Genomic DNA, 18355 nt, shown 5'->3' with positions numbered 1-18355 from the left:
CACCTCGAGCAGTATACACCGCAGTTAATATTGTTGACAAGCTAGGATGTCTTTCAGTCCAGACTTCATGTCTTAATTAAAAGGAATTTGTTTCAGCAAATAATGCTTGTCAAAAGTGAGGGTTTTTTGCCTTAGGACTATTACAAAGATGCTATTAGACATTTTGATAATTAGCCATCTGTGTCCTAGTGTTACAATAGCTCCATGTGAAGAGAGACTAATTTTTTTCCAGGCCAAAATTATAATTATAAATTAAATACACAGACATGGCAGGCTAATCTTAAATATAAAACCACAGAGCCGTAGTGCACTGTGCATGAGAAAACCGGGAGCTCACCTATCCCAACCTTTTTGTTTTCAGGAGAAGCTCTGCCACCAGATCGACCCGTGGAAGGGCTGGTGCCAGGCACAGTGTTGGCTCCTCATCGCTCTCCCTGCGATGCCGAGGATGAAGGCTCCTGGAGAAGCATGTGGTAAGCTGCACAGCTAACCCAGACAGGCAGAGTGCCACCTTGGAGTCAGGCAGCAGGGCCGAGGGCTGCCCTGCATTACACCCCACAGGGTCCCAAGAGCTGCCGTAGGATGGCGGGGGGCTTGGGCTGTTTCGCAGTGGGAATACGGCAGAGAAGGGCCTCCCGGGTTGCCGGATTGCAGTCCTGCCTGCCCTGGGCTGCGGCACCTTCCCGAGAGAGGCCCATCCCCGCCAGTGACAGGACCGGTCCCACATTTGCCTCCAGCCCTTCCCTGCATCCAGGTATAGCTTGGCCAGTCTGGATCTGCAAGCTCCCAGCTGCAAATACACCATTATAAACTTGTGCGTATAAACAAGACATGCACACACATAGAAATTACACCCAGCTGCTTTTTTGGGGTGGAGGGGAGCCCTCTGCAGCACTTCAGCTACATTTTGTTGTATATAAATAAATACACCTACATTTACAAAGCCATTGACTGCAGGCTTACACCCAGTGCAAATGGGAGAGAGTATCCTGTCGTCAATAATCCTAACACCCAAAGCATAAGACAGACACTGTCAGCATGAGCTTTTGCCAGCTTTTATTGTAAAACTGGAAGAAAAAGAGCATTTACAGTATCTATAGAGAGCACTTTGTGTGATTCTTTTTTGCCCCTCCTCTTCTATACCGGGTTACTGCAAATACACTGTGTGAGCAGTATTATATAGCACATCGAACAAAATACAAATGTATTTCAAATGTTGCACACTAATACTGTGTTGGTACAAATCTCTACTAAAGTTGATGTATTAAAAATATTTTCATATATTTTATAAATAAGGGGGGAAACTTGCATGTACAAGAATTACAAGAGGAGGCTGTTTAGGGAAAACTTACTTTTATTTTTCCATTGCACTTTTTCCAGCGTACGTGTTCAGTGCTGAAAATTACTATTGGTCTGTCTTGAGACAAACAAAATCTGATTTTTAGCAAGTGTTACAGGGTAGGGATGTGCTGTTGAGATGCTGTAGCTGTGTACGTACAGGACAGTGGACCACTGACACCAGTGGGTGAATTAGCCCATCTATGTACAGCCCATCTCTTCTATCAAGAAAAACCACCCCAAGGCCACCTGGAGGTTTTTTCAGCAGGTCTTGGGGAGTTGTTTTGACTTATCTGCTGAATGAAGTTTTGTTTTGGCGAAAGCCGGGAGCACACAGAGATTTCAGAGAGTGATGAAGTCAGTGGTGGTGGGAACAAGCAGCTGGACATGCTCTTCAGAGGCAAGGTGAGGAAGAAAAAAGGTGAAACCCACTCAGTTTGGAAAGCAGCCCGCAGTCAGTTAGCAGCAGGCCACCATGCATTTATCTTAATGCTTTGCCCGTATTATTTAGCTTGAGCTGTGCTACTCCTCCTCTCCGGCTGCTCTACAAGCTGCGGCTTGTCCCGAGCTCCCTCACCGCCGAGCAGAGGGCAGGAGGGAGCTTCCCCGCGCCGCATCGCCCCATCCCGCAGCTGGGGATTCCCCTCCAGGTTCCTGGTGCTGGTTCTAGACTTCTGCTTCATGATGGACTTAAAGGAAGCATTGAAGCGCAGGGTGAACAAGGCATCCACACAGACAGCTCCTAGGCTTGTGTGTCTAAAACATAAACCTGTAGCAAAAGAGGCAAATATTTGTCTATTCAAATGCAAACGAGTGCTAAAATGTTGCTCTGCTCTTCGTGATTTGGGTATTGACAGAATGTTTGGATTTTGCTTTCTTCACCCGTAGCTTTGAAAGGTAATCACAAATTTTCATTAGTTTTCAGTGTCCTCAGTGAAGTTTGGGAAAAGAAATTAAAAAAGCTCTTACCTGCAGTCCCCTCACCCTTTACTGGGAGAGAATAATAATTTGTTTGGTTATTATTTTCGGCCAGATGTTTGTCCCTGAAGAAGGGGCAGGATGTCTGGGATGTCCTCTGCTTGGGAAAGCTCCGCACCTTCAGAAGTGAGGACTTTGTGTAGTTAGCACGCTCCAAAGATGCCCTTGACCTTCCCACGCACACTCAGAGCTACTGGTCTGTTTTAAGCTGTGCTAACGGGCAGTATCCAGCGACCCGACCCCATGACGTCCCTGTGCTCAGGGCATCGCCGCCTCCTCGCCGGGGAGCACAGTGGTGCCAGCCTCGGTGCTCCAGCACGTGGGGCTGGACAAACCTGCCGGATGGGGACAGGGAAGGACCAGCCACGGACCACAGCGCTGGACCCTGCATGATTAACACAGTAAGTGCTGCTTTCCTTTCTAGACCTAAAACTTCCCCAAACTTTTTATAGTTACATCAATCCTCTTCCCCCCTCCACCCCCCTCCACCCCCCTTTCCCCTATTTGATATTCTGCTATACACTAAGTGCCCGATGGAGATGGTTTTTAGCTTAATGCAAGATGCTTGAGCTAACTCGGCAGTGGGGTCTGGCACAATTTCCAGCTTTGCTGGCCACAGCACAGGACACAGATCCATATTTCTTTGTTGGGGGTAGCAATGCAGTGCAGTGCTGTGTTTTTGGCTCCAGAATTTTTCCTGCTCTATTAGTTTTAGAGGGGAGAAAGGGCAATGCAGCAATGTTGTCTACAAACCTGACTGCATCCCCTTCCCCGTTACAAAATAAAGGCTGTTGAAGATAAGAAAATTAAAAAAAACCAACCAAACAACAAAAATTACATAAAGGTTTTCAGGCTTGAGAAAATGCCTTGCCTTGAGAGAATAAAAGCTGCTTAAGAAATCATAAAGAAGCTGATGTATCTACTGGATTGAAATAATTTTACAGAGAGAAAATACTGAGTAATTTTGGCTATGGGATACAGATGGCATCCTGAGTGCCAGCAGTTGGATGCCAAAGAGCTTCAAAGCTGAAGTTGTGTTTAATACAGAACAGAATTTGTGCTGAGCAAGCTTGGGAGCTGGAAAAGTGCCGAGGGAGCGGGGCTTGGTGGCGCCTGCTGGCTGTGTCAGTACGTGGTACCTTCCTGGAGGAGTTCAGCTGTGCTCGACGCAGCAGGGAATTTTATTTGCATGAGGACTAGACGTGCTGATGGGCTGGATGAGGAGAACACCCTGAAGCTTAGCTATCAGGTGAGATACAGACCATTTTGGATCAGCCACTTGAAAGAAAGGGACGCTGGAGAGGATAACTAGTAAGCCAGTAGTTAGCCGCTATTTGTGGTCCACCAGTATTCCTGACACTGTACTTTAAAGTCATTGTCTTGGCTTGCATATAAGAATAAGACTAGAGCCCAATGCAACACTGCAAATACAGATCAATACAATATAGCTGCTGGTATTGAAGTGTCTGCACACCAGTGTGGGCAGGGCTGATGTTCAGCTCGGGGAAATTCTGCATCTTTTAAGGCTCAGGAACCGCTTCCAGCGGGTGCAGCAGGTACTGGCCTGCAGGGTTCTGCTGTGCTGGAATGGATGAGGGTTGAAAGCAGGAAATAATGCAGTTAAAAAAAAAAAAAAATCCCCAAATTACTAACCTTCTTTTTTTTAGCTTGGTTGGATGTGCTTAATGAAAAGGGAGGTGGGACTCCAAGATACCAGCCTGGTCTCCCTGCCTGACCACGCTCAGCTTGGGCTTTGCAAGCCCTCCAAGCAAGCCTTCTGCAGAAATGCTGCACTTCGCAGAAATATCCCTCCACTTTCTGCAAGTCAATTAACATAGAGTTTAATTGCCTTAAATTGTAAATTTAAATTGCCTTAAAGAGTAAAATGGCCTTAAATGAACATTTAAAACTCTTCCTCTGCAGTACTTTTTTTGCAGCAAAAAAGAAACCTCCTCTTCAGGTAGTGCTCCCCTCTCTGCTCTGCTGTGGCTGGGGGCGGTTGAGGTGCCAGCTGTCGTTGCCCCCCCGGCTGTGAATTACAGGTAACTGGGCAGCACACGACTCTTGGGCTGGGCACCGATGGCACAGGACCGATGTGGCCATCAAGCCATGCATGGCATCACGTGCCTGCAGCTGTGGGGAGAAACCTTTGCTAACCCGGGAATTGGAGTTTTACGCCTGGAAATGCCAGTGGTCTGACCTTTGCAGATTAGGATGGGCTTCTTGTTTGATTCAGTGCTTGTCTTGTTTACAAGCCGCAGCTGGCTCTCTGCTGCACCTACTGCCTTCATCTGATGGCTTTGGACAAGTGTCAAAGAAACCATAGACTGCCAAGGGTTAGATGCTGAAGTGCTTAATTAAACAAGCCTTTAGGCTGCGGCAATTTGCACTGCAGAAGCACCAAAGCTGGGCTCTTCTCTTTTTTTTTTTTTTTTAAAGTTAGTATCAAGAACTCGTTAAAAAAAATAATGACTTTCTTTTTTTGACTTGCAACTGCAAGCATTTGGAAAATATGACCCACAATCCCCCATTTCCCAAAATTAAGATGCAAAAGCCTTATTTACGTTTGAGTTTTGTGCCACCAGTGTGCGTTTTCACCCCTTTCTCAGGAATTTTCTTCTTTCTTACAATGAGGGACAACTAAAATTACAAGAAGAAGAAAAGAAAAACCAAACCAAAGGAAAGCAGAGCTTCTTTACTAGCTGGTTGTGTCTGTGAGGAGTGTAAGTGACCTGAGCATCCTGCATCAAGGCACTGCGGGCCATTGACAGGAGCGTGTGAAGGCACAGGTACGTCTTCCCCCTGAGCTGCACAGGGCTGAGCTTTCGTGCCGTACCCAGCACTGAACTGAGCTGTGGGCATCAGTTCAGCCGGTGCATCATGTCGATCGGGCCAAGAACATAGCACTGGTCATGCCCAAACCATCCCGCTCTGCCTGTATGGGCAGCTAGAGGGGTTCAGCATCCAAGGTGCTTTGGCAAATGCATTAGGCTGGGCTGCAACAGCCGGCTGGCATTGCATGTGATATAAAACCAACTTAAAAGCTGCAGCAACGTGTCTGCAGCCCCCGTCATCACACGTCTCCAGCCCGGGCTGCAGCTTGGTCCCACCGCTCCGGCACCAGCGGCTTTGGGGCATTTTGGGGGCATCCTGATTTTTACCAGATGTGAGCAGAGGCAAGATTCCCACCTGGTTCTTTTTGCCATTTTCAGGATTAAAACCCCCTCCATGCTATTTTATTCTTTGTTTTTAGAGAGCAATGTTAGAAAAGAGCTAACCTTCTTCATGGAGGGAGGTTGAAGAAAGGGTGACATTTCACGTGTCTTGTTCCTCTAGCCCACGTTCCTGGGCTCACCGTGCTTGGCTGGGAATTTGTCCCACCCTCAGCACCAAATAGCGACAAACCATTTCTTATATAAAAGCAGCATGCAGGTTTTCCTGGTCTCCAGGTAGAGAAATGTCCCTGTGCTTTATTTCTGCCTGCTTTGAAAAGTACCGAGGGGGGAGGCGGAAAAAATAAATGAAAAACTCTTTCTGGTGAGGCGAGTGGGTAAAGCAGGCGGCGGTCAGGGGGAGGACACGGTGGCAGGAGCTGTGCCCATGTCACGGCTGAGGTGTCTCGAGGGATGCAGGACAGGGTGAGATGCAGGAAGGAGCTCAGAGCGTTCGGGGCGCAGCAGCTGGCGGTGCCTGTTGTGACAGCTCACGTGGAGACGTGTGCGAGGCGGCAGAGGGGGTAACTAACACAGATCTCTGTTCGCCATGACGCAGCTGTGCTGTAGGGGTTTGGGTTGTTTTGGTTAGCCCAAGAGAACGCGTGCAGAGGGTGTCAGGCAACGCACGCAGGTCCGAGGGAGCAGAGCAGCAGCTGCAGCCTGGTATGGGGGTGGGTGCTGGCTGCTGGCCCTGCGCGATGCGCTCGCTCTGTTACAACACGCAGGATTTACCCCCAGGTGTTCTAAGAGAGATATCCGGGTGCCAGGCGGCAGTCACGGGATGCACAGCAGACAGGGAAACCCCTGGGGTCGGCCCGTCCCAGGGACTCAATGCAGAGCAACAACTCCACCTGTAACCCCAGGGGTGTTCACACAGACGAAGCCCCGAATGGGGCAGGACAAAGGGGGTCTTAGGGAAAAAAATACACGTGCAGCATGGCATGCCCATATGTTTGATGAATGCCCGGGTGATCGCACTCAGGGCAATGCTTACGTCTCCCCCAGCCCCCATTCCTGCATCCTGACCTCATTTCACTGACCTGCTGTAGGGTCACCCGGGGAACTGGCAGTTACCCCCTCCAGGATGGAGAACTCAGCCTTCTGATCTGTTTTACGCAGCACCTAGCACGCTACTGGGCACTCCAGTAATTAAGACCTAATCTTGGTATAAACGAAGTAAATAAGTACCTGTCACCAGGTCACCAGGACTCGTGCCTCTGGGGCAAGGCAGTGCTGGGGGAGGCCAGAGCTTTCCCGTGCCCCCCGGCAGCCCTGCTCCCCTCCCACCCCTCCGGCGGGCATCCCCTCTGCCCCCTGAATCTGTTGGGGCTTCTGTTGATCTTTCTGTAGTGGTTAAAAAAAAAATACTTTAAAAAATCGAAGTATTAAATGATGATAATGTTAATTATTGTCACCGATTCCAAACTAAGGCACTTTTCTCTCCAATTTAAAAGCAGATGGTTTCTAAATACTGAACTGCACAGCTGAAAGTGCTCAGTAAAATCACACTCACTGACAGAGGGACACTGCTGAGAGAAATCCCAAGCTGAAGCAGTCTGGGCATTACTGCTGGTGCCCCTCAGCAACGTATGGAAAAGGCACCGAGCTCAGGGCCAGGGTCCTACTGTCAACCAGGGACTATTTTTTTGCACGATGCTAGTGCCAGAATACCCAACTGATCTATGAGTGTTATAGGATAACTAAATGGTCATTAATTCACTTTAAATTCATTTCAATTAATCACTGTGATTAATTAGTTAATTTATTAGCTAGGAATTAATTGTGACTTGGTGAAGAACACGATGGGAGGGAGAAAGAAACTACAAACAAGGAAATGCAGTCTCTTTTTGACAGAGCTGAAAGGCAAAAAGGAGCTGAAACATTTTTTCAGTATATATAAAATTTCTGTGTCATAAAAAAAATAAAATCAGAGTAACAAATGTGCAGCACTTTAATGTCAGACTTGACTGTCATTGGAACTGTTCACAAGTCGTGTGGACAATCTAAGTTGTACTTCATTTTCTAACTATGATATATAACCATTAGAATAATTTAGAAAACACATCACCAGGACTTGGGCTGAAGAGGGAAGAAAGGGAACATCTTTGGAAGGTCCAAGTGGGATTTTTCAAGTGAACGCTATTCCAATATTTTGCGACAAACAGGAAGAAGTGAGGTCTGTTACACATCTTTCACAGCCTATATATAAACCAGCCTCGAGAATATTTACCTGAACAGATATATACAGTTTTTTTTAAATATTCTTAAAAAAGTAATATTTGCTTGATCTATGACACAATGAACGTCTCTACAGGGAAACTTACCATAGGCATAGTAAAATATTCAAGAAGTCATAAAAGATAACACGAGAGCAGTGTTTGGCCTTGGTAAAACACATTTAGGATGACTGCAATGTATGGATACAGCTTTGTTCAAGAAAGGAGTTGTGCATATTTAAAGGTACTTACAAAGCTGGTCTTCTCCTTTCCTTGACATGGGTATGTTTCCTAACCGGATGAGTAGAAAATCATGGACACCATGCATTGCTAGAGGAAGGCTATGCCCATCTGGTTTATATGTCTGTGTGGCAATGACGGAATAGTCTCTTCTAACCCCTATGGCTCATAAGTGAAAAGAGATGTAGGTTTCAGCCTGTGGGTGTTGAAGGGCAATTTCAAGGACTCCATGTTTAATGAATTCATAGGATTCAGCTCCCCGCCTTTGTCTGTCTGAACAGATTTTTGTATATTCTTTATAGAACCGAAATGGTTTAAATTACTTCAGGTCTACAGCCATACTAAAATGCTGCTCTGTTGGTAAAGTTTAACTTTTACAGCAAAGATTACCAGTGTTAGTCTGCATCCCTCTCGTTTAAAATCGCTCTGTGTGCATTGTGAAATGGGTGACTTTAAGCATCAGTGGAGGAAAAATAATTACCGCACCACTACGTATCACTGGATGCGTCCTGCAGCTGCTTTCACACAAACTCTGGGCAAGATTTGCAAAACGAGCTGGGTCTTTTGAAAGGCTGACGGGTGGCTCCGATGCAAGGGACGGTTACCTTCGGAGAGAACTTTCACCCACCTCAAGACCACGTTTTCAAAGCAGCATGTGGGACAGGACCGCTCGGATGTTCCCGCTGATGGTCGCAGTGGTGCTCACCTGGTTTGCACTGCTTCGCAAGCCACAGCTGCTCTTGCCCTGATTACTTCAAGGTGATGGATATAGAAAGTTACAAAAATGCAACTAGAAAAGTTTTTATATCTTCCAAATGTGCAAATGGATCTATATTTTTATGGGAACTCAACTGAAATTTCTCAATGCCAGCTGTTGCATTCTAAGGTAATTCAGCTGGTTTTACATGAATCTCTTTGCTCCTAACTAAAAGATAATTGACTATAAACAAGTGTACCATAAATGGGAAGAAACAAATCACAAAGAAAAACTCTTTCCCAGGATGTCTGGAAAGAAACAGGCAAATTAAGGCTATGACTAGAGAATGAGCGAGTTTTGTATTAAAAATACCCTCTGTATTGTAGCTATTATTTTATGAAGAACCAAGTGACTTCAGCGCTACTAGATCCTTAATGAGAGAAACCAACAATCTCTAGAAGTGTTGCTGCCTCCTATGGGAATAACTGTAACTAATTCTCTGCCCCTGAAAAGCAGATTTTGCATATTGTGCCCAAGCTGGCTGCACTCACAAGCTGCTGAAAGACTAATGCCCCCTTCTCAACAACATTTTTTACAAGCCCTAACCCCCTCTCAGTGTTTCCTGGCTTTTACCCACACTAATGGCCTGGATATTTCATGCCAAATTTCTCAAACACAATCACAAATACACTTTAGAAGAGAGGGGACTCATAACATTGCCTTCAGTAGTACCAAGAGCAAAATCAAGTGCAGAAGCACGCGAGCTGACAGTTACTGCGTCTGTTACGCCTCCTTCTGAAATCACATCTCTGAATCCTCCCAAAGCCATCCTGCAGAGAAAATGGATCAGTTCTCATTAAATCGCTCTCCTAGGTTTCTGTGGGTTGAAAACTGCCCTCTGATGCTTAGTTCCCCTCGTCACCCAAAGGTGAATTTCAGCTGCAGTCATTGCTCCTGTCGTCTCTCTCTGTTGGGGTGGGGTCGTCAGCACAGCTAACGGGCAAGGTATACAGGAAAGACAACGGATGGATTGAACATAACGTAAAAGCTCCTCAGTATGGAAACTCAAAATCTGTTTTGTTCTACAGAATCACTAGGTTTCGTGGCTTATACGATACCTCAGTGGAGATAATATTTGCCTCCCAGCATTCTTCTCGTAACCACAAATCATACCCCCAAATAAAAAATATCCCTTCCAAACCACTTCCTATTAGCAGAGCATACCTTATATTATAAAACTTGCAAGTAGACCAGTGTTGTACCATGAAGCCTATACAGGGGATTTTTGTTTTTTCTTTTTTTTTTTTTTTTTTTCCTTTTTTCCCAGTGTAAAAATATACAATGCTACTGCTCCTTTGTTGCAGTGTGAAGGTCCAACCGGTACTTGACTGCTGAAGGCTCTACTGCTATTGCCCTTTCATACCTCTCCAACCCAGACCACTGTGTTACCCCTCCTTATACCTGAAACCTCACAGCGTAATGTATTTTGCCTCCCATTTATAACAAACAATGAATCTTTAGCTGGCGTAATGAGATACTGTCCAAATAATCCACTGTCTTTCACAATTCTGTTGTAGTTGCTCCAGGGCCAGTCTTTGGATGTGATAGGGTCCTTTAAATTCTTCAGTACATTCATTTTGCCCGTTGACAGCTCTACAAAAAGCACATCTGTTTGCAAATGTGAAGTAGCATATATATAGTACTGATTGCCTTCAGTGAAAGAGGGTTGAAATGTCAGATCAGATACGTGTATGTTTGTTTGTAAGTCATAAATCAACTGGATTTCCCCTTGGACGGTTACAGCCTGGACTTTGATCCTGCCACTGTCTTCATCTGCACTGACCAAGTAGCGTCCGTCCGGCGAGACGTGAGGTGTGCCCGACACGTCGCTGTTGGGGCCGATGACAGCATCGGTAACGCTGTCAATGATGAGCTGCGGCGACGCAGCCGCCGACCTGTTCCTCCTGCACTGCACAAAGAAGTAACCGCCCAGGTGGGTGTACGCCATGGCCTGCGGCAGGCAGCCAGGGGTTTTGAAGTTGATAGTCTTGATGTGGGTCACAGTTTCCAGGTCAATTTTGTGAACTGCCGATCTTGACTTGTTAAAGATGAAGCCAAACCTGAAATAGAAAACATGACACTGAAGTCATCTCTGGAGAGATGGGATATACTTGAGAAAAGACCAGAGTCAGCAGAACTGGGAAACTCTACCCTGTTGGTTTTGGAAGCGTGTGCAATAATGCTGGCTCTTTTCTGTAAAATATCTCTCTCGCTTTACTGCTTCTAAAATGTGCTAAAAAGAGGTATATATTTCAGTTAAAATTAGCAACCTGACCCTGGAAGCTTGAATAAGTGCTTGGGTATTTGAATAATACCTTCGGGAGCTGAAATCTTTTATTGGGAAGGTCGATTTACAATAGGAATGATCGCGAGGCTTGGGTGTTCTGCAGGCTACTGTTGACCAGCTTTGCACTTAATCTCTTTCAGGTCCAGAGAGATGTAATTCAACATTGAAAAAGCAAGACTTCTTCAATCCCCAAACAGAAAACCGTTCAAAATCAAGCATATTGCGGCCAGAGAGCAACTTTGATCTCTATGTATCACCACCGAGTGAAGACCACGACCGACTCCATCTCTGCAATTACAGGACCAGAGGGCAGCCGTGATGTGCATTAGCTGCCCGTGGTGCCTGGGGACCACTGCAGGAGCTGGCAGGGCTGAGGTGTAGAGCAGACTGTGTCAAACACCATCCCGCCTGCCCAGGGAAGGTGTAAAACATTTCTCGAGGAATGTAACCAGCCAGCGTGCACCGAAGAAAAGGGGTCTTTGTTTCCTGTCTCAAGAGAGGGCAGACAACAGTGAGCAGAGAATAAATGTTCTCTAAAAGATATATGCTGCAGCACATCTGACCTTTGCTGAAGACAAGAAAAGGTCAAGAATAGCCAGGAAAGGTTTCTGCTTAATTTGAGAGGGAGCCCATAGAAACAGCCTGTTTGCGTTCCCCTGGATTCACAGGTCACTGACACTGACTTACAAAAACTAATTTGACATCAAGTATCCTTTCATCCGTTCAATGCAGACAGAGGGAAATGAAGTGAGTGCTTAGCTTTGTATCTCTCCCCCAAAAGATGTAAAATTGCTTTGTGAAATGTGGAGGACAACATGGTTGCGTGCAGATAATATGTATTTTGCTTAAAACACTGGGTTTATTTCTTTATTCTTAATCCATCTGTCAATGAGACACTCAGCAATGATTTTACTTCTGAAGAACGAGCCAATGTAGTATATGATCCCATGAAAATCACTGGGCTAAGCCTTTCATTTTCCCATTATACTCACATCCATTAGAGACTTCAGAAAATATCTGCAGTGGAGATACGCAGTGCACTGTGTGTGGGGAAATTGGATATGACACTTGTATTTCTCCTGGATGAATGCATTTTAAGCACACTTTAAAAAATGCTTTCCCTTACAGCATTTTTTTCCCAAGACTTCCTTAATACTTGGCCAAATGCCTGAAGAAGTTAAAAAATGGTTCTTATCATAAACTTTAATTTTAAAAAGTGGGTCAGAATGTGTTTTATGTGCACACAGCTGCAGAAGAAGCGCAGCGCTTGCATGAAATCTGTGATCTGAAATCTCAAAGAAAACCTTGCACTTGGAGAGTTTTTAATAGACAACAATCCACCCTGGGAACTAATAAAAATGGATACATTCCTAGATATCCATCTGAAATAACAGGCAGCTGAAATACATATGCAGGAACATTTGCATACAAATATTTTTTGGCTCGTGGAAGAGATTATGCTTAAATATTCACCTTCCTGGGAAATGCTGGTATTGCCATTTATTGTTTCTGAGTGGAGAATTTAGAACATGATCTCAGCAAGCCTCATTAGACTGTGAGCAATTATTTTTCTGGGCTGAGGGTGAGAGAGACCGGACAAGGATCTGGCCCTGAACAAATGAAATAGGAAATCAGGCATAGCATTCTCTGCTTTGTACAAGGAAAAACTATAGACAATTATCTACATTTAATATTTCTTATGAAAGATCACCTGTATACAGCCGATTAATCACACTGAAGCAAAAAGACAGCAGAACAAAACAAAACAAAGTGCAATTGTTCCACCTTCCCTTCTTTGAACCCAGACCCTACCTTCTCATCTCGGGCTTTAACATTCAGCAGAGCCACCTACCTCCTGGCACTAGTATCAGTCATAACGATACTCTGAAAGCAAACTGCAAAAATGAGGTAGGGAAAAATTAAGAATGACAGCCATGAAGTATGCCTCATTATTTTGTGTTTCAGGAAGGAAAGTTATTTATTTTGGACCACATTCAACACGTAACCATTTAAGTGTGACCCCCCTGTCCTCGGTGTTTACTGCAGGGAACCTCAGATTAATGTAAGGAGTTACACTATGATTTTTTGAGTGTTTAACTTCATTAAACTATACTGGGGACAGAAGACGGTTAAATAGTTGTTATGTTGTAACACGGTAAGAATAGTATAAATTGCTGTGCAGTTATCATCAATTTTGATAATGTTAATGGGATGCTTCCTGTGCCTGCTGGGAAGCAGCCAGTATCACTCCAAGTTATTAGTATGTTAGTTATACAGTCTCATTAACCACTACATCACATTAACATTCAAAACTGATGGTTCATAGAGGTGGGTTTTTTAATATGCAGCACATACCATTTTTCCACTCAAACCATACACCTCACACAGAGATCCAATATTTGAACAAGTTGGCAACACGTGGAAGAACCACGCTTTATGCTTCAGGCAGATTAAACTTTTACCACTTCAGGCAATAAATCTTTGACATAGGTTTCTCCTCAGATCCATAAAGCGGTTTTGAGGCAGAGAAAGGCAACTTTCTGGCCATCTAATTCCCAGCACAAGCAAGGCAGGGCAGTGTGACACGCGCTGCTGCAAGCAGGCAGCTGACCAAGCGCAGCCCTGCGTGCCCATGCATGGCCTAAGGGTAGTCCAGGTTTGTTCCTTGCTTTGCTCATTGATTAGCTCTGCAATGATTGGTAATTTGTTCAATTATTTCTCCATTTCAAACATGAAAAAGGGGACAAGAGTAGCTAGCTTGATCATGAATTCTTTCATTCAGAACTGTAAAATGCTGTAAGATTATTAGAAAGACGCCCACTAGAAGACAGCAGCACAGTTCACTGTTGCTGTTCATTAAGGTCACTTCTTACCTGACGTGATTAATAATAAGATTTGTAGGTGGTATAAAAAGATCATCCACTCCTTCAAACGGCGTGCGGATAACGTGCTGATCCTCCCCTGCACTGGCCTCTGGTACTACCTACAATAAATACACATAAGGCTGAGTAGAGGAGAAGCAGCGAATACAGCAGAAAGGTAAATACAGATTACACAGGCATACACGGCACCGAGTGGCTTTGCCCAGGGATGTAGCAGACTCGAACTGATTAATGACTTCAAAATATTGTTTGGTGTAGCTGTCTTGAGAAAGGCGTGCTAATAAATAATATTTGAGGCTTGACATTTGTAAGGTAAGTACACAACTTGACTTTCGCAAGATGTTGATATTTCTAGAAAGAGCAGCCATGCAGGAGCTGAAGCAGTACGACAACACCGAGACCGTAATAATTTATTTCTCACTGTCTAAAATAAACATTTATTTCATGGTCATATTTATTAATCTCACTTAAATGCACAGCAATAACTTACCAGCTCAAAGGACCAAACACTAACTTACAGCAGTTAATTACCACTCTGAAGGAGAAGAACTCTTCATCCATCTGCTGCACCAGAGAACGTCCTGGGCGGAGCAGGGAAGGGCCCTTGGGTGCCCCTGCCCCGTGCTGCCTCCCCCGCACAGCACACACCTCCCTGGCCACGGGAACTCGGCTCCTCCACCGCTCCGGACAAGGAGAGGTAGAAGTTTTCAATAATTAAAATGTTAAACACTCAGATTGTATGCTCGGTTCAAGATGACTTTAGTCCAATTATTAGGAACCTCTGCTGCTTTAATGTACAACAGTAGTTGCTTAGAATTTATAGCTACATAATTCATTAAGAAAATGCTAAAATCCTACAAGGCTTAGCTCAGACAGCTGTTCTGGCTGTGCCATTTAGATTTCTTCCAATTAGATCGCTCAAGAAAGATGCCCACTCTTGCGCAGTGCTTTCATGAGGCCAGACGTTTGCTTCCCACGAGCCAGTAATGGCTAAACAACAGCATCCCGTCAGCCGGCTGCACAGGCTGCTTGATAAATCCCTGACTTCCGAAGAACAAGTGGAAATTTAGATCAACCCCTGCAGTACCACCTTTGTTAAAAAAAGATATTTTATTGCGTGTCTGCAACTAACCACCGCAGGTTTTAAGAATGAACTTTGCCAAATTAGTCACTGCCCACCTTTTGGGAAAGAAGGTTGGAAAAAAGCAAAGCTCTGCTGATGCTAATCTCACTCTCTACATGTGGAGCTGCACTCCATACAGATAACAGAAAGGACTATCCAAGACCTGGAGCCTTATAACAAGTTTCCAGCTGTGCACATGGTGTGTTCTTCTTAATAATCATATGCTTGTGCCATCTCTCCTTTAATTACAGAAACCTCTCACAGCTGGATGGAAGAAATTAAGTCAGAAAGGGTAAAGACAGCCCATTTTGTCTCCTCATACCCTGCACAGGAAACTGCTCATCCTCAGGTGAGATGAGCTGGGGCATCATCTCAGAAATCTTCATTTATTTGCCCCCATTCTGTTTCTGGTGTCTTTTCCTGAAAAGCACCCACATCGCGAGTCCGCAGGATGCAGCGGTTACCCTGGATGGAGCACCTGGCCGGTGGGGACAGCTCAGGGCAGCACCTCCAGCAAAGCCTTGGGCAACCCCACCACTAACACAGACACCAGATTTGTAGGTTTTTAGGTCAGAAAGCACAGGCACTGTTCTTCTCTGCCTGTTGGAGAATGCTTTAATGTAGACTTAGAAGCAAACGTTTCTGGTGGAAAGCGTACTCATGACATCTATGTTTCCAGAAAGGTTGGGCAGCAAGTGCCAGGAAACAACTACTAGAGAAGGGTACGTCTGGATAGATCAGATCAGCTCTGGTGTCAGCTCTGTCAGATGACACGCAGCAGCAGCAAAATGCCCAATTAGATGCCTACACCTCATGTTTCTGTACCATCAACAGAGTGAATCCCCCAGGGCAATCCAGAAACAAAAGTTAATTTAGTTGTCCAAACCTATGCACGTTACTCTGTTCCAAAATCACTGTGGATCTGATGGTGCTGAGCACGGAGGAGCTCCAGGGACCTCACTGGCACCCCTCCAGTGGAGTCACCGACACCCAGTAACAGAATTCGTCCCTGAGGTTTTACTTTTGCTGTTTATGTTTTTTTGTGCCCTAGAGAGCTCCTTTTTGCATTCTACTCTGAGAGGAACAATTCTACCACATTGTGCTCCATCATCATCCAAAAGGAGGCTGAAGGCTTGTGAGACACAAGTGACACAACGAGTTTAAAGAAAACAAGTAGCAATTCAGTGTGCTGGCAGAAAAGCTGAACTTCTCCTGTGTGGAAGATACAAAGAGATAAATGCCTTTACTAAACTCAAGAGTAGGGTGGTTTTTGCTCAATGTGTAACACAGGTGACAGGCTAGTAATCCTCAAAGAGCTATGAATCTTGAGGCAATGTCCAATGCATTCATCTTTTAATGTTTCTTTTTACATGCAATGCCCCCAAACTCTGCAGACAGGAAAAACTGCAGCCAATGGTAACATCTGAGAAGGGTGCGCTGCAGCTCTGCAGTGAAAACACACTTAGTCCCTACCTTAGGTCTATCCTTGAGTGTGCTGCTCCGGCTGACAACACCGCTGACGAAACACTCCCACCAGCACTGAGAGCAACAGGTATCTGTGCACAAAGTGTGCTCTTTGCAGCTCCTTGGTGCCCGCTGCTTTTAGACCTCGATCGAGTTAAAAGCAAGCCGCACTCCTGCAGGCTGCACAAATGACTTGGAGCGTCGCAGGCTCGTCCTGCTCGCCGGCAGCTGCCAGCCCTTGCTGTATGACTTTATGGCACTTGGCTCTGTCATCAGCCTTAAAACAAAACAGACCTTGGCAACAAAGCCATCCTGCTGCCAGCCTACGGCACAGTCATTGCTCAAAAACAAATTAAACAGCAGGAAAAATATGTGAGGATGGACAGAGAAGGGATGAATAAACCACACCAGATTATGCAAATGAAAGAGCAGCTTTATATCCAGATCATTAAATGTTGTTAATTACCAGCAACCAACCAGCCACCAGCTTGCTACTGATGACGCCAAGCCAAGGACGGGCAAAGGCTCAGATGCATAAGGACTCACCTGCAGCGTCGGTGAGGACTTCTGCATGTCACCCCAGCTAAGCACCCAGACTTGATCGTGGGACTTGTCGTAATGTAATTTGGTTGGCAACGGGTCAACATCCAAGGACTTAAAAAGAACCAGAGAGAGGTATTTACATGGTGACACAAATGTGCATGACAAATATTATGTTAGTTCACTGCAGACATTCCCATGCACTGCTGTTACACTTACTTGTGCTGCTTTGCCTTCAAATCATTTGGGGGATCACCAGCAGCAGAAAAATCTGGCTGCTCAGTGCCGTTTTCCAGCTAGACATCACTCCATCTTATGCTGTTACTTATAGCCAGTACATCAGGGGCCAATTTCTGCTTGAATTACACCCACACCAGTTCATTTTTCCCAGCCCGCTTACAACCAAGGTCAGGCAGCGGCTCAGGAAGCGTAAGCCAAAAATTCATCCCAGCATTATTTTAGCACGCTAGCTGCAAGCCCGGCTGCAGATGCAGCCCTGAGACTACGGTACCCAACCCAGAAATGAGATTTTTCCTGCCAGTGAGGTTACAGAACAGCAAACAACAGTGTGACCCCATGGGTGAAAGCAACATGGGCCCAACTTGTTAGTGATGCCAGCAGATCCACTGGGCGAAGATCTACTTTCTTTTTTGTCCCACATCAAGTCTTTTGTCAGCAGGGAATAAAGAGTTCTCCTTTTAAGTACCTGTATGGCTTTCTGAGTCTGGATATCAATTATCATTACTCTATTCTGCTTAGGCTGTGTCACATAGATGTACTTGTCTCTGACATTGACAGCTGAAGCCCAGAGGCAGGACTGAGTGCCTTCACCTTCTGCTCTAGGACAGATCTCTTCCTGAGGGGGGAAAAAAGAAGAGGAGAAAAGGTTTAATTTCTACAAGTACAGGGGCTGAAGCAGTAAGAGAAGCTCAAGCCTTGAAAACCATAGGAAAAATTCCCTGGGGATTCCATCGGGATGATATTTTCCCCCTTTCTCTCCTGGAAAACATGAAATAATTATTTTATCAGGTACCACACTGCAGCCTAGCTCTACCCAGTGACATTTAAACAGCTGGACCTCCTGCAAACTCACACTGAATTTAAATAACTGTACAGTCTATGGATCTGTCTTTTGAAGTACGCTGTGGTTCATCAAGATTTGCAGTGCTGTCAGCGTTTATTAGGAATAGAAGTATCACTCTGTGCTTTGAAAAAACAGATATTTACATTAATTGAATCACAGCTTTCTATTTTTCATAAAGTCTTCATCTTCGGCTCAGAAGAGAGTGCTCTAAGATACTTGTGCTCATGGAAA

General features: G+C 45.1%; 1 protein-coding gene across 2 annotated transcripts in view; it reads right to left on the bottom strand.

Moving 5' to 3' along the window:
• Positions 1–7275: 7275 nt before the first annotated feature.
• FSTL4 (follistatin like 4) overlaps positions 7276–18355 on the bottom strand; it is a 236531-nt gene continuing 225451 nt past the window's right edge. For both annotated transcript variants that reach the window (XM_056350374.1, XM_056350375.1), the window contains 4 exons: positions 17747–17896; positions 17047–17154; positions 13905–14014; positions 7276–10804 (listed from right to left, as the gene is read on the bottom strand). In XM_056350374.1, coding sequence (XP_056206349.1) covers positions 10102–10804; positions 13905–14014; positions 17047–17154; positions 17747–17896 — 1071 coding nt within the window. In that variant the 3' untranslated portion in view covers positions 7276–10101. The remainder of the gene's footprint in view (positions 10805–13904; positions 14015–17046; positions 17155–17746; positions 17897–18355) is intronic.

This window comes from Falco biarmicus, chromosome 8, assembly GCF_023638135.1.
Source record: "Falco biarmicus isolate bFalBia1 chromosome 8, bFalBia1.pri, whole genome shotgun sequence".
Lineage (NCBI taxonomy): Eukaryota > Metazoa > Chordata > Aves > Falconiformes > Falconidae > Falco > Falco biarmicus.
Note: the sequence above shows the minus strand (reverse complement) of the source record. Positions and strands in the feature narration are given on the sequence as shown.